Genomic DNA, 16,428 nt, shown 5'->3' on the forward strand with positions numbered 1-16,428 from the left:
ATTATTTCTACTGCTAAATCTACTTGGCTACTATTTCACTACAAACAAATTATTTTGATAGTCATTACTTGGACCTTAAACTTATGTATTTGATTAATAGGACAAGTACTAGTTTCAAGTATGGATGATCTTAATGCTTAGAAACTACATTACACTTTCCATCTCTTAAACACAAAATGTCACCATATCCTAACATTCTTCATATTGGATGTTTGCACTTCTCTACTGCCACACTTAGATCATTTAAGGCATTATAATGGCCTATGATAGTTCTCCGCAAAGATGGCATACAGTGTCTTGTCAAGCCATGGGTATCATAAAATATTGAACCAGTGTAAATATATTACACAAGTATCTACATTAATTATAAAGTGTACTTCAAGCTTCTAGCATTACATAGAATCTAAGTTTTCAAACCATGCACCCTCATTTTCTACGGTGTCTGCGAGTTGATTTGTTTAAAAGAGGAGAAAAAAAATATGTGAAAAATCTCAAGTACTGTCATGCTTTCAACTACTTCAAACCCATTTGAAAGGCTCAAATGTAAGGAACAAATATTTAGCGTATACATACATAGCTGATATTTTCACTCTTCTGATCAATATCTGAAGGAACAAGACTTATTCCCTGTGGAACAAGTTGTCAGCGGTACCTCCTTACCACTTTCTTAAAAATGGTCAAAACTATGGATTCTAGTGTAAAAAAAAAATAATCCAAAAACGTAAAGAAGTGTGTTTGTATCCTTATTCTTCCAATGTTTCGATGCCACTTACAGTTTGTTCCTTTCATGTTAATGTTTCGATTCCTGGCTGCTTCAGATGAAAAAACCAGAAACAGTTTCAAAAAGTTTGTTTTAAGTCACGTTATGCTCAGAGAGGATTGGGAATGAATGTACAGTTTAAAGGAGAATACGAACCACTCTACTGGCAAGAAATAATCCCATGACCCCTTGATTGCAAGGCAAAGCATTAGCCACTACACCAGTGGTTCCCAAAGTATGCACCTTGGCACCCTGGCTTACAGGGGCACCACGTAATGTCCCAATATTTTCACTGAAATGATACTTGCTTGTTTGTCCACACATGGTTTTAGAATTGGACCATCGCATCGATCCAAATATGTGCTTAATTAGCACTTTTTACACATAACGTTTCTGAATTTGAAATATGTGTTTATTTTTTAATTTAAGGCAAGCAACGTAACCAGACTACCTGAGTGTTGCAAGTGTTCAATAGGCCTACATTCTGACTTGGGTGCCACAGAAATATCTTGAAACACTAAAGGCACCCTGAAATGAAGACATTTTTGAACCACTGCACTACACTATTGGGAAAGTTGGTAAATATTAACTGTTCTGAAACGTCAACAAAATAAAAACATAATTACATGACAGCAAACACTTCTTCACACTTTTAGATTTTTAACAGTAACTTGTTTTCAAGAAATGTAGCAGTGCTACCAGGAAAATCACCAGACGTGAAAATTACCAGCACAATGGACACAAATGCCCTTTCCTTACATTTTATTTCAATGTCTGCCTGCGTTCTTACAGAAAAAAAAGTCACTCAGATTTTCACATACCTGGAGGGGACTAATAAGCTGTGCCTGATTGCTAAGCATGGTCGCTGTGGGTGCCTGGGTGGTAATAAGCTGGGGCTGGGAGACCACGCATCCTGTAACTGCCTGACTTCCTTTAACCGTGTTGTTGCCTACACCATTAGACGATACAACTGTCGATTTGGGCATGCCTGCTAGCACCTGCATATAACATTCCAGTTCTCAGTATGTATAAAATACAGTGTCCTACAATACACATGCATATATAAGGGTCAGTCAGTGGAAAATAGACCACCTCGTGTATTTCTACGTGTATATGCTGTGGCTCCACGACACTCCCACCACCGGAAGGGTTTCCGTTGTCGCCAGGTAGATGGTAGTCATGTCATAGGCTTGTGTGAAGCAGTGCGAGTGTGAGCTGTGTGAAGTGTAGCCGTGCAGGGACTTGCCAGGCCGACACACCATGGAGGTCTTGGAAGAGTAACGAGTAGTCATGCGCTTCCTGGTGGCGGAAGGTGCTAGAACGAGAGACATTTACCGTCGAATGATGGCAGTGTATGGGGAACATTGTTTATCTCTGTCGTGGGTGAAGGAGTGGAGTTGGACTTTTCGTGAAGGGAGAACGTCACTGCAGGACGATCCATGAACAATATTCCCCATACACTGCCATCATTCAATGGTGAATGTCTCTCGTTCTAGCACCTTGGGCCACCCAGGAAACGCACTGCTGCTCTTCCTTATTGTCCTCCATATGCCGGATGGCAAGATCCTGCAGGTCTGCGAGTCACACAACTAACCGCTTCGCACACGTCTATAACGAGACTGCCATCTACCGGGCAATAACAGAACCCCCTTTCAGTGGCCACTTCTACACGTCAAGATATACGAGGTGGCCTGTTTCTCACCGACTGGCCCTTATAGTTCACAGACCTAACCTCCCAGCTCAAGGCTAATCTAAACTGACACGAAAAATATATCTTAGTCCCACCAGGTTTAGTAATCATATTTTGAGAGACTTCCAAAATTTCTTTGATGGTACATAATGGAGTAAGGCATGACTGAAGGATGCAATTTCAGCTGGGTCAGCCTCCAAAGCAGAGTGATTAGCACAGCATCCTGGGTTTGAATCCAGTGACCGGTTTGCCATCTGACACAGCCCCCTACTGTCGTCTGATCTTTTGGTGGGTAGAGTTGTATCTATTGCCCCATAATTTGTGCATCTACATCAAGTTTAAAAAAAAAAAAGAAGGTGAGGTTAAAATTAAGTGCCAGCACAAATACTGACCATACTCTATGACAAATCCCCACTGGAAGTGAAGTAATGTAGTGGTAGACGATTCCACCATTTGGGTCATACATACTCCACGAGAGATCCATTTTAAATTTTTTCCCCCTCAAAAACGCACACAACAAGCATTCAAAAATCTTGCAGTTATAGATTTTACAACCTATGTTTTTCTTAAAGATTCGCAGAACCATGTACCTCTTATAGATACAAAATAATATCATACAATTACTTTTTGTGGTTCTTATTTTCCTGCAACATTTCGTCCTGGTATCCCAGAACTTTTCCAGAGCAGTTTAGAGTGACTAGCCATGTAAAGTTGAGTGTGTGTTTATCTTGGCGTAAGCTTGAAAGAGTTCTGTATTATACTATTTTGTAGATTTTATAACCATGTCGTTTTTGGCAAGAGCAAAATAAATGTGCTGACACGTGGGATATGAACGAACGGTTAAATGCTTATAAATTTAACCATGTGCTTATGTGTACAGATATGGCTAGATTTCTTAGTAATTTTGAATCACGGTGCAAATACTACTGCACTGAAGCACAAATTCAGCACACACTGAATAAGAGTATGGATTTAATTAATGTTGCTGTAAGCACTACATCTTAAGCACACCTTATGAATGAGCAAATGTAATGTGTAAAGCCATGTGAAAAATGGTACTTACTTCAGAATACAGTTATTTTGAAACATACTGTAGTACTTCACATTAACAAAATGTTTCTATTTTGAGCCAATTTATTACCGAATTATATATTTCCTAAAGACACTTATTATTTTACATTCATACAACCTTCTTGCACTATTTAATTAAAAAGCTATTTGTAATAATTGGTTCATTTTTACTTGTGTTTCGTTTTCTCCTGACTGACAGTGCTTTTATGTTTGAAGATCTTGAACAATGGTCACACAGGATTTTTGAAAGGTGTGCCCATCTCATTTAAATGTAAGTCTTATATTTTGCCATATTTTCTATTTGGGATGAATTCTGAGCCAACCACAAAGCTCCCTTACACACACCGCTGATTATTGTGAGTAACGTTATGAAATACACTCCAATAATAACATTATCAATTGCTTACACCAGCCCCAATAACAGACTGGCCAGAATAACATACTACGAAGCTAAAGATCCAAGGTTGGAACTCTCATCTGGCATGGGGGTATCATTGCACTTATGCATCATTTCATCAGATCATCATCATCATCCTGGAGGTTGAAAAGCGATATAAGCAAAATAGAAATAGACTGTAATTACAAGAACTTATGCAAGGCATACATGTTAAGGTTTGATTGGACCTTAGGCTGATGCCAGGACAGTTTTTTCCCCAAATTTTCCTGTTTTGGTAAAACTGCTTTGATATTCGAAAATCTGAAAAATTACATGTGCTTGTACAATTTCTTCTAGAGCATTCATGTGAATCTTCGTGTGTTTCAATATTGTCTAGATAGTTTCTAATAGTTTCTTTTCTACGATAGTTTATTAAACTATGGATAATATCTAGACAATGGCGAAAGCAAACCACACAAAGATTCACGTGAAGTTCTTGAACGAATTCTAAGCACGTGTAACTTTTCAGATTGTAGCCGATTAAAGCAGTTTTTTGAACAGAGGAAAATTTGTAAAAAGTTATCCTGGCATCGGCCAAATGCCCGCCCGAGCCTTAATATTATGTTCATTAGAACTGAGATAATGTAAACTAGCTTAAGAATATAATTTTGAAGGAAAAAACACCAGTCACTTCCATTATATATTTATTGGCCATATTGGTTATTCTCAAAAAAGGGGGAACTAACAAATATATTTCGAAAACATCTGACATAAATTTTGAGTCAATTCTAACTACGTAGAAATTTTCAGCAAAAAATGCAGGCTCGACCAGGACTCGAACCCGGGGCTCTGGCACGGTAACCACTGAGCTACCGAGCCGGCCTGGTCTCGCCTGATTTTTCGCAAGTAAAACAGTGATAGCGAACAATGGTTAGAGCAATGGCACGGTATGCCAGAGACCCCAGTTCGAGTCCCGGTCGAGCCTGCATTTTTCGCTGAAAATTTCTACGTAGTAAATCTCCTGTGTGTGCCTAATCTACAATTAATTCTAACTTACAATCTAACAAGTTTCTAGTTTATTCAATTCCTGTCACATGTGAGATAATAAATATATGACTAACCTTTTGCATATCTCCTGGTTTTCCTCCAGCTGCCGAGTGTGCAGGAAGAATATTCGGTTGGCTGCTTATCACGCCCAATTGGCTGATCACCAGTGTCTGGTTAGTGGTCGTTGGGATGGTAGCGTACCCTGGAAAAGAGGCTACTTCTACTATACAATGGTGCTGTTCACTATCACAATAAGTTTTACAATATGATATTGCTAGAAATGTACATGCACTGTAAACTTGAGGTTTAACTGTGTGAACATGATATATTAAGCAACATCGACATTGCATTTTCTGTTTCACTACTAATTCCATTCTACTTCCCGACATGCATGAAATGCCAAAAAATACATGTTAATTATTATATGAATATTATAAATTTGTGTCCGATACAAAATTTTGACTGATAGTGATATAATCAGATATAAAATTCCAAATGTTCTTTGAAAAACATAAAGTAACGTGATAGTAATAAACATTAATTGAATTTTAATATCAAGAGGTAGTTTAAAATAGAATTCTAGTTTTGGGGATTGGTGGTGGTATTTATACACCTCTTGATGTTTTTAGAATTATTAATTGATTGGACTTGTTCATTATCACCCTCCCTTAATGTATACATGGAATAGACAGGGTGGCCCAAAAAAAAGGTAACCAAACACATAATACAACAGTTCTACATTTCGGTATGTGCATAACCTGTATGACCTCCACAGAATTTCTCTTTGAAATAGAAAATGCATATCTGAAAATCTACTTTACAAGGCAGTTTATGTTAAAAACAATATATATATATATATATATATATATATATATATATATATATATATATATATATATATAATGATAAAATAGCAGAGGAAAAAAGAAGAAAATACATAATGGATTCTTGTGACAAGATATGTGATCTTTGGAAACTGAATTTTTACCAAAATTTCAAGAACAGTTCCTCACTTGTAGACAAGCATACCATTAAGAGGGCATAGTGTAGGGGCAACTTCCCCCCTCCCTAATCACATTTTTCCTATTGTTTAGTCTACTCGCGTGGAGAGATGGTTGAGAATTCTTTAAAACTGCTAGTTGAATACGATATATATGATGTTAACCGACTTTTGAATTGATATAACAATGCTTGGAAGTTCTGCGATTACTTGCCCTAAAATATCCTGGTGTTGTGCAAAAGTTAAAATTTCATGTGATAACACTGTCTTTCTTTATTTTCCTTTCTTATTGTCCCGCACCATAGCTGTGCGGTCTACGGCTACGGGACACACACAGATTTGAGTCTCCTGGGGAGAAACGTAACAACTTTTCTCCCGAGATATTGGCCTGTGTACGGGACAGGTGGCCACCCACCATTGTGAGGAAATTTGGGAGCTATGAATGAGTAGCTGAACTCAGTCACGCAAATCTACAACAACGACTGAGGATTTGTCATGCTGAGCACACGTCACCCCATAACTGGCAGATAGGAGTGACGCTGGCCGTCGGTAGGTAGGGGCCTGGCCTTCACGAGCTGTCGCACCATGGGTTATTATCATGATATTTTTAACAAGCTTTATCTAGCTTAAAAATAAACTTAGAAATCAACTTCAACTACAATGTATGTGGACGTCCCCAATGGCGTAGTGGTTATGCCAACACTTTGAAATCAAGGGGTCCTGGGTTCAATACCTGCTGGAGGCATTTTGTGGCTCAGACCAGACTTTTAAGTTGTAGGACTCATCCTGATTAGCCTATTTGGGCATAACGTGGATTTAAAACAAAAACGCCAAACAACTGCAACGTGAGGTGCAATCCATAAGTACAACTCACTCTTCCCCAACCCCCTCTGTTAATAATACTTGCAAGCACTGTGGGAGAATAACGAGATTTGTGCTGCAGTAATGGACCGTCGAAAAAATTTCACACATTGCTTTCCCTTGAACAGTAGCCATTTTAAAGTATGATATAATTTGCCAAATTAACGTTTGAGAGTTGCATTTCCATATTCTGCTTGTCACCGACACACACACATGCACACACACACAAACACACACACACCAACACCGCAGACATCCCATTTTACTAGACCAATCAACCCATGCTAAAACAGCTAGAGCAAAGATACCAAAGCAAATTTTAAGAAATCTTAACGTTCTATATTTTCTGTTATATTTCAGTAAATTGTTTACGAAGTCACTTACTAAACATACCAGCTTGTCCACCTTGGAGGACAGACTTTCCTTGCGTAAGCATATGAGGACCTAGCTGATTTGGTTGGAAAGGTTTACCAGCTGCTATCACCTATAAAGAATATAACACATGTGAATACTTCCATTTACACACATTCTTATTGAATTATAATGAGGCTGTGAAAATGAACAGAATGTCTGTGCCTGCTTAACTTACCAACTGACAGTTTTGCATGCTTTATGCATTAATACAAAATAATATAATATATAGTTATTTTTAGTGGTTTTTATTTTCGCTGCAATGTTTCATCCTGGTTTCCCAGACCTTTTTCAAGCTTACACCAAGATAAACAGACACGCAACCTTACTGGCTAGTACACTTTTTTGTAGACTTGTGCTTGCTTATCTTGGTGTACGCTTGAAAAGTTCTGGGAAACCACGATTAAACATCACAGGGAAAATATAAACCACTATAACTGTATTATATTATCTTGTATCCACAAAAAGTGGTTATGTACACCTAAGAAGAACATCAATATTTATGCATTAACACAAGATAAAAAGTTTGTAATCTTTATAAAAATAATTTTGAAAATCCACACTATCTATTAACGGAATACTGCTTTTGTTAAAAAACAATGGATCTGGCAAAGACATTGGCATACGCGGGATTTCTTTTCGGAGGGGTCTGGAATTGTGTAAGTGGGGGACGGATACGCAATATATTTTGTAATTACCGTTTGTAACCTTCCTTTTAAAAGTTGTTCAAAGACAAAAAATGTAATGGGTGGGGGGTATTTTAAGGGGAGTTTGCATTTGCATTTATCGCAACTTGAACCTGTGCCTGTCCCGTAGCAGGAGCCCAAAGCATGATGAACTAATGAAAGGGCAATGGAACACAGGGATACATCCATGCCTGACAAAGTTTTAAACCTGGAATCTTTGATTTTGTAGCATGTTACCCTGTCCACTCCAAAAGATCACAGCCAAATGGTGAATTAATATGAATTTGTATAAGAAATGAATTCTAATCTTCTTTATGTTATGAAAATAAAGAGCAATTTATTTTCTCATTCTTAATCCTGATGAAAAATCAACACCAAGAAGAATCTCTGATTGTCACGTTCTTTGTTTTAAACTAGGGAAGGGACAGATTAATTGACACTATTGGTATCGGCCGATATCGATGTATTGGTTAATCGGTAAAATTACTGATAACTTTACCAATCTGATATATCAATAAATATCATCCAATTTCGTGCAATATTGTGCCACTTCGTTATAATTTTTATGGATATAAACTAGGGCTGAGCTGATGTATCGGAAAGTATCGGTTGAAATTCATGTACCGATACTTTTCCGACATATTGGTCTTTCACGGGGTCCGCAAAAATGCCACGCGACACTTTCGCGTAGTGTAATTATCCGTGAAATTATGGAGAATACAAACTATCTTTCTATTTGCACCAATTTTGCATGAAAAACTTCTAATATCTAATATCTAATTTTGAGATTACATACTATCTATGTTCATATTCTGGTGAAATTCTTGAATATACTAAACAAAATGTATTGGTAAATTAATGCATATAATTGGAAAAGAATATTTACACACCAATAGTGATCAAAGTTTTGAACAAATTTTAATTTTTGCAATTTTCAAGTATCTGTATCGATATCGGTGGGAATCGGGTAAGAGTATTGGTTCAACGTGGTATCAGCTCAGCTGTAATATAAACAAATAATCTCAGTTCTGTACTCTTTTTCAAAGTAAATATCTAAATATGAAGATTATTTTGGTTTGCAAAAGCTTGGTTCATCTACCAACATACATTTATTAAAGAGGTCAATGAACCATTTGGAATGTTATATCGGATTGGTAGGCTATCGGTACTGGTAAATGTTCTATCAGTTCTTTATCAGTATCGGTGAAAATTTCATATCAATCTATCCATATTTTAAAACACTTGAAACATTAAAAATCATATGTAAACATCAAATGACATAGGTAAACACAGTCTCCACTATGTGCAATCATGAAAAGTAAATTCTTCACATCCAAAATTTCACGACCTTTAATTTCCACCAATGCATGGAGACTACTTCTTGTACATTTTGCAGTACAACTACAATCTGTATACAATACTTAAACATTAAAAAATCCACATCCTCCTGTTAAATTGCATATTATATACAGTCCACTACTTTCAGTACACATGATGACCTCTTGTTAGAAAACCCACATACAACAAAACCACAAATTCCCAGTAATAAGCTGATAAAAACAAAATGGTGGGATGGTTCTTAATTAGTCAGGAAAAACCAGAGAAAGTGTGCCCTAAAACAGCATTTGGAAGATCTTATTTTTATCACAATAGCAAGCCTTATTGACAAAAACAGTGTTGCCACACTGCACGAAAAAACCCTGCAATATTACATTTTATTGAGTCCTAAGCTGAAGTTACCAGAAGCAAGAGAGAGAAAGGCCATAATCACAGTGCACAAAGCCATTGTTTCCCCAAAGCAAATACCAAGGCTGCATACAAGGGACTATGTCATGTAAACTCCTGCATCTTATTTTTCACTGTAGATGTTCACATCTCCTGTGTGCTTTCATGGAACAGAGAGTGCAATGCACTATTTCCATAAAATGATGGAAAATGTATTTAAATCATGCCAGTGATAAAAATTGTGACATTAAGATGACTGATAATTATACTTCCGTCAGTTAATTTCTATCCCACCCACCGACACGAATGTTTCTGGTCTATACCAGATTTTATTATTGGTGGGTTTATTTACATTGTGTATGAATTTTTAAAAATATGTAACTTAGTATTTCACGTAAAGGTTTTCTTACCTACGTATGGGAGGTAATGATAGATGGATACATCAAATTGTTTGCAGTGTTATTTTCACATAAGTTTCGATTCATATTTGTTCAAGCCAGGGAAATGTCACATGACCAACTCTCCCATATTTCACGGATCTCCCGTATTAGAGCTATCTTTTTTTGGATCCTTCCAGCTCCCATACTGAGATTCTATTTCTCCCGTATTGTTCATTAACAACCAAGATCGCGAAATTTCAACCCATTCTTAATTCGGGGAGCCATACAAAATTTCAAGTTGACTGCAAGATCTTGCACGTTTAACGTTTAGATGGCGGAAGTGTCATAATATCTTGCAGCTGATTGGTGTTTAGTTCTGCAGCTGCAATTGGCAAATATGTGGGTTGTAAATAAAGTGGAAAAAGTGATATGCATGTGCTATCGGGCAATGTCAGTTTGGGCCCATGTTGATGTGTGGAGTGACAAAATTGGTCGGTGCAGCGAGTGCTGTTGTGTATGTAGGAGGTTGAAATGAACACCATTTTGTGGATCAAAATCCAGGTAGCCCATTGCAAAAATGCACGAGAATGTCATCAGATTTGCATGAAGCCTGCAGTAACAATACCTAGCCATATTGCACAATGGATAAGTGCATTTTCTTAGGAGGTTGCAATGCATCAGTTAGAACAACAACATGAGGAAAATTGTATCCTGTTGGGTTCCCGATATTGTCACCATTGTGCAACCATCAGATGCAGGCTTCATGCAAGTCTTGATGACATTCTCATGCATTTTTGCCATGGGCCACCTGGATTTTGATCCACAATCACCATGGGCATCCGGAAGGGGGATCAAGGGGAGGGCATGCCCCACTGGAAAATGAAAGTCAACCAAAAATTATGTATTTCACACATATAATTTCATTTTAGCCACAATAATGTGTGTTAATTATTGCATGAACACCAAAAATTCAAATTTAAGCAATGTTTTTTTTTTTTAGGGAACAACACTAATTTTGGGGAAAATGTGCCTTGTTTGCCCCCCTGGAAAAAAAAATACCTTCCTTCCCCTCCCTGGAAAAAATCCTGCGGACGTCCATGACAATCACTTCTCTACCTTTGTAAACATGTTTTAGGGCAATTCACAGAAGTGGTGTTCATTTCAACCTACAACATACACAACATTCGCTGCACCGACCACCTTTGGCACTTCACTCATTGACATGGGCCCAAACTGGCATTGCTCACTGCCTGATAGCACATGCACGGTGTTATCACCTTTTCCTGACAGTGTTGCCACTACTTTATTTACAACTCTAGTACATGTGTGTTAGAACTAAGAAAACTGTGAATCTGTGAAAATTTTAAGTGATTTTGGTCTATTGGGACCATAAAGACTGATTGTATAATGCGGGAAAATGTAAATCTGAGAACATAAAATCATGTTTCTACTGTATTTACCACTGTAAATTATGTAGAAATTTCAATGTGATTGTGTGGAATTGTTCCTGCCACATATGTCAAATGGTACGGCACTGTACGTTGTTAGTGTTACACAGTAGAAAGACAACATTGAACTAAAATGCAACCTTGGTAGATACTTGAATGGTTTTGAGATGCATTTGTACACCAATACAACCCAAAGGCACCATTTATATATATAAAAACTTTGGTTATTTTGAATTTGAACCACATGGTAAGAAGAGATGATAAAAGCTGTATGGACAGGAAGTGCTAGTATAGGCAGGCCAACTGAAGCCATTTTTTTTAGAAGCTGAGTAATGAGATTAATGACCTGGGCTGCAGCTGGCATAAGGGTTGGGCCTGCAGTCAACTTGCCACCTGCCAACGACGCACTACACGATACAGGTACCATAGCCCCTGTACCGCCTCCGGGCTTAGCTTGGAACTGAAAGCTGGCTAGACCTCCCAAACTCTGGAGAAGAAATAATCATTAAACCAAAAATTTCCTCTCAGTAACTTTTCTTTTCCTTTTAAATATTATACTGAAGACTAGCAATTAACCATAGAAGAAAAGTAACTAATTTGCACACTGAGAGACAACATTACAAGTTCCCACATGTGTTGTATGTGGATTGAAAGGGATAACAATTATGGGAGATACAAAAGAACATTTCCAGGTTTTCCACAACTAAAAGCATAGCCATGAGATTAGGCAGGTGGCAGATGCTCATGTTGTTGTTACGTCAGAGCACAACCCAGTGTGTTCAAAGGTTTAAGAGCAGTCCGGCATGTAGATGTGGGGCTCGATTTCTGGGGGCTGTAACGAACTTTCAATTCACACGATCGCCAGCTCTCAAAGACAGGTCAGTCTGACGCTCAAACTAGGAAACGGAGCCCGATTGACATTGCCACACAGTCCGCGGGAACAAACAACTTTTGTCCTGCTCTCGCTTTGTTTTTCCCATATGTGGCAACAGCACAATTCTGCCCTGCTGCCTATGTTCATGGCTGTGTGTTTTAAATACATTTTCTATCCCAATAGTGTAAATTTACTTCTTTGAATCTTCATTGAAACTATATTTCTCTTATTTTTACACCAATTTCTTCCTTTTTGGGCTAATTATGAGGATGAAGATGAATGCTGATTAGATTTAATTGATCAAGGAACATTCACAAAAGTAACCAATTTCCATGAACAGGGCAGGAATCAAACCAAGAAGCTAAATTGGTGAGATTTTTGAGTGGATCACTCAATGTTGTTGGCCAATATAGTGCTGCAAGGAGAGGATGTTGCTATAGTGCCAAATAGTTTGTACAGACGACGCTAGATGACACATGGAATCGAGAACACTCGAGCGAATAACACTCGAACCGGCAAAACGAGCAGTGTACACTTGAAGCCCGGTAGTGCAAGTATAACCGTAATTTGTCTGTAGTAGTAGGAAATTGAAACCTAAGTGAACATAGTCATGTCCATGCTAAAATGTAGTTTAGTCTTAACAATACACAGTGATATGGGAAAATGAAATAGATGATTGTTGGCTGAAATTACCAAGCTGGATATTTTACATATATGTCTATGATTATTGTCACATTAAAACGATATTCCACTGTATTCGCTCAAAGGTGGGAGACTCGCACTCGTATGAGTAAGAGCGAGCGAAAGTGGTCCCATGCAGGACTCTATTGGCCACTGCTACGGAGACATCACAGGGGCAATTTGCCAAAAGTGGCACAAAGCAATATAAAATACAGCTACATGGTTACTTCCTGTCTTCTCAAATGTGTTTGCCAGTTAGGCATTATGCATCCTTCATTTCTTTCTTGCTCATAGCCACTTCTCCATTCACTATCACCTTGAATCTTCCAATTTACCCCATGATTTAGTTTCCTCATCTTATCCATGGTGAGAATTCGTGGACACTGATGTTGTTTCGGCTCATACCACACCTAAATTTTCTGCCCTACTTTTTCTGGTTGCATCCTTTCTTAGACTCGCTTTACTGGACAACTTTCTGTTTCACATATCACAATACCAGTCCTTGGAGGTTTGAGGAACCTTTCCTCTCTTTGATCAAAACACTCCTACAGTCGTTCTCTGCGCCAAATTTGCCACAAAGATCCAACTCTCCATAATCTTGCACCAATGACAAATCCTTCAATCAATTTCTTCATGGCACATATTCTTGCTTCATATTCAGAACACTGACATTCGTATACAGGGTGGCCCAAAAGTCCTGCACCATATGTGTATGACTATAAATGTGAATGCAATTTCTTCTTGTAAGTTTACCATGTTGACTGCTGAGGAATGGGTAGAAGTCATTCTGCTATGCGGACGCAGTGCTTTTAGGTAGCCCCATACTGCAAAATTCATTGGATTCAAATCTGGGGATCAGGGAGCCAAGCAAGACGGAAGTGATACAGTGTGAAAATCAAGGACAATGTCAGCGAATTGCTTCCGAGTGCGTGCTATTTTGCAGACTTGGTAACCCACATCCTGCGAGCGATGGGTGACCACCTACGGTTGTGTTTTTTATCATGCTGGCCAATACATTGAACAAATATTGTAATACAGCCTATGGTGTGGCACTTTTGGGCCACCCTGTATTATGTCTAGATACCTAAACTTCGTGGTTCAACTATTTTTCTCTACCACTCTTGAGTACTAGATTGGACACAGTTGTTCAAACTAAGGCATATACATTCAATTTAGAAAAACAAATATAAAAATATAGGGTGGTTACAAATTACTACAAGCATTTTTATGATGAATAGTAAAACAACATGTTCTTCTGTGGCACATGGTGTGACCAGCTGGTAGTCCATTACCACTTTTTTACGTAGATGCACATTGTTCACAAATACCTAAAGAAATCTAAAGGTGTCATAATCTATGCCCTGAATAGGGCTGCGCCGATACCGATGTCAATGTATTGGAATCTGCTGATACCAGTGGTATCGGTATCTGAAAGTATCCGAGAGTAATTATCCTACAAATTATGCAAAATTCGAGGTTTCTTTTAATTTTGCACCAGTTTTGTGTCATAAACCTGAATTTTGTGATAACATAAAATGTAATTTGATATTTTGATGTAATTCTCAAATATTTCAAAGCAAAAATCTTAGCAAATTGATTTTTATAATTACAATTAGATGGTTTTTTAATTTAGTTTGTGCTTTTTACTATTAATCACTGAAATGCATTCAATAATTTGTGACCACCCTGTGTTTAATACAAAAGACTTCACATTCACTTTGAATATGAATTATTATACATAAGTTCACAATTCAAAACTGTATGAATGCAACACAAAAATTAAGTGCATGTATTTCTCAGTGGGGGAAATGTTATATAACTTCTACAAAGCATCAGGATATCATACACATTATATATCATCCCCTCATCTTCCTTCAAATACACCCTGCATACACATATATACAAAAACTGCAGGAAAAATTTCCATATCACATAACTACTGCTATGCATACACATATATACAAAAACTGCAGGAAAACTTTCCATATCACATAACTACTAATATTCTAAGTCCAGGAATGCTTGTTTGAAAACAATATTCAGACTGCAAACCAAAATTTTGATATTTCTTGCTCTCCAGCGTTGCCAAATTTACATAATTGTGTGAAACAAGATAATTTTTATCGTGTGTGTGGGAAAACATCAGATAGGCAAAAATAATGCGACACTTCGAAAACATTGAAGGGAATTTGTTGTCAATTCCAGATCTAAAAACACAGATTTGATTAAAGTTATTTCTTCTAGTTGAATAAATGGGAATGGAAACTGAATATTTGCCAACTGCGGAATAAATGTTTACAAACAATGTTTCTCTGGCATCTGGTGGTTATAATAATATACCACAATATTCCTGTAACAAATTAATTAAAAATAACAATACAACTGTCTTGAAAAAGTTTTTGTGAAGGAATACATAACTATTACAAAACTTTCAAATTACAATTTCAGGAAATTTAGCACCTTGAAAGTTGGGAACATTGTAAACAAAATAATAAGATATTCTATATAAACCACAAATACAACACATTTCTTTCAGTGTGCATTTTCAGTATAATTTTATAACATAGGAAAAGAGGACATACGGACAACTTAGACGTATTCACTGTTATTTTACTGTTCTCGAGTGACTTGCACTGCAGTTTTTTGCACTAACACATCAAAAGGAGAACGATAAAGCAACTGAAATAATTCTTGAAGTTTTCTTGACGGTGAATGGTGAAGAGGTTTCCTCGGGGTATCAACCAGGTGATTTCTGGATAGGTTTTCGAGCTTACAAGAGTTAACGTCACTATCATCTTCAGGGACTGAACTTTCAATAGATAACACCACTCTCATCTTCAGGGATTGAGCTTTCAAGAGATAACGTCACTCTCATCTTCAGGGATTGAACTTTCAAGAGATAACGTCACTCTCATCTTCAGGGATTGAGCTTTCAAGAGATAACGTCACTCTCATCTTCAGGGATTGAGCTTTCAAGAGATAACGTCACTCTCATCTTCAGGGATTGAGCTTTCAAGAGATAACGTCACTCTCATCTTCAGGGATTGAGCTTTCAAGAGATAACGTCACTCTCATCTTCAGGGATTGAGCTTTCAAGAGATAACGTCACTCTCATCTTCAGGGATTGAGCTTTCAAGAGATAACGTCACTCTCATCTTCAGGGATTGAGCTTTCAAGAGATAACGTCACTCTCATCTTCAGGGATTGAGCTTTCAAGAGATAACGTCACTCTCATCTTCAGGGATTGAGCTTTCAAGAGATAACGTCACTCTCATCTTCAGGGATTGAGCTTTCAAGAGATAACGTCACTCTCATCTTCAGGGATTGAGCTTTCAAGAGATAACGTCACTCTCATCTTCAGGGATTGAGCTTTCAAGATATAACGTCACTCTCATCTTCAGGGATTGAGCTTTCAAGA

General features: G+C 37.6%; 1 protein-coding gene across 11 annotated transcripts in view; it reads right to left on the reverse strand.

The window, feature by feature from the left end:
* The window catches only part of LOC145996137 (uncharacterized), a 187,200-nt gene that overhangs the window by 24,761 nt on the left and 146,011 nt on the right, over positions 1-16,428 (reverse strand). For 7 of the 11 annotated variants that reach the window (XM_083132462.1, XM_083132458.1, XM_083132460.1 and 4 more), the window contains 4 exons: positions 11,802-11,942; positions 7,190-7,289; positions 5,019-5,158; positions 1,582-1,758 (listed from right to left, as the gene is read on the reverse strand). In XM_083132462.1, coding sequence (XP_082988588.1) covers positions 1,582-1,758; positions 5,019-5,158; positions 7,190-7,289; positions 11,802-11,942 — 558 coding nt within the window. The remainder of the gene's footprint in view (positions 1-1,581; positions 1,759-5,018; positions 5,159-7,189; positions 7,290-11,801; positions 11,943-16,428) is intronic. The other 4 variants (XM_083132465.1, XM_083132464.1, XM_083132459.1 and 1 more) reach the window with 3 other exon arrangements.

The sequence above is a fragment of the Lepisma saccharinum genome, chromosome 12 (assembly GCF_977018435.1).
Source record: "Lepisma saccharinum chromosome 12, izLepSacc3.1, whole genome shotgun sequence".
Taxonomy (NCBI): Eukaryota; Metazoa; Arthropoda; class Insecta; order Zygentoma; family Lepismatidae; genus Lepisma; species Lepisma saccharinum.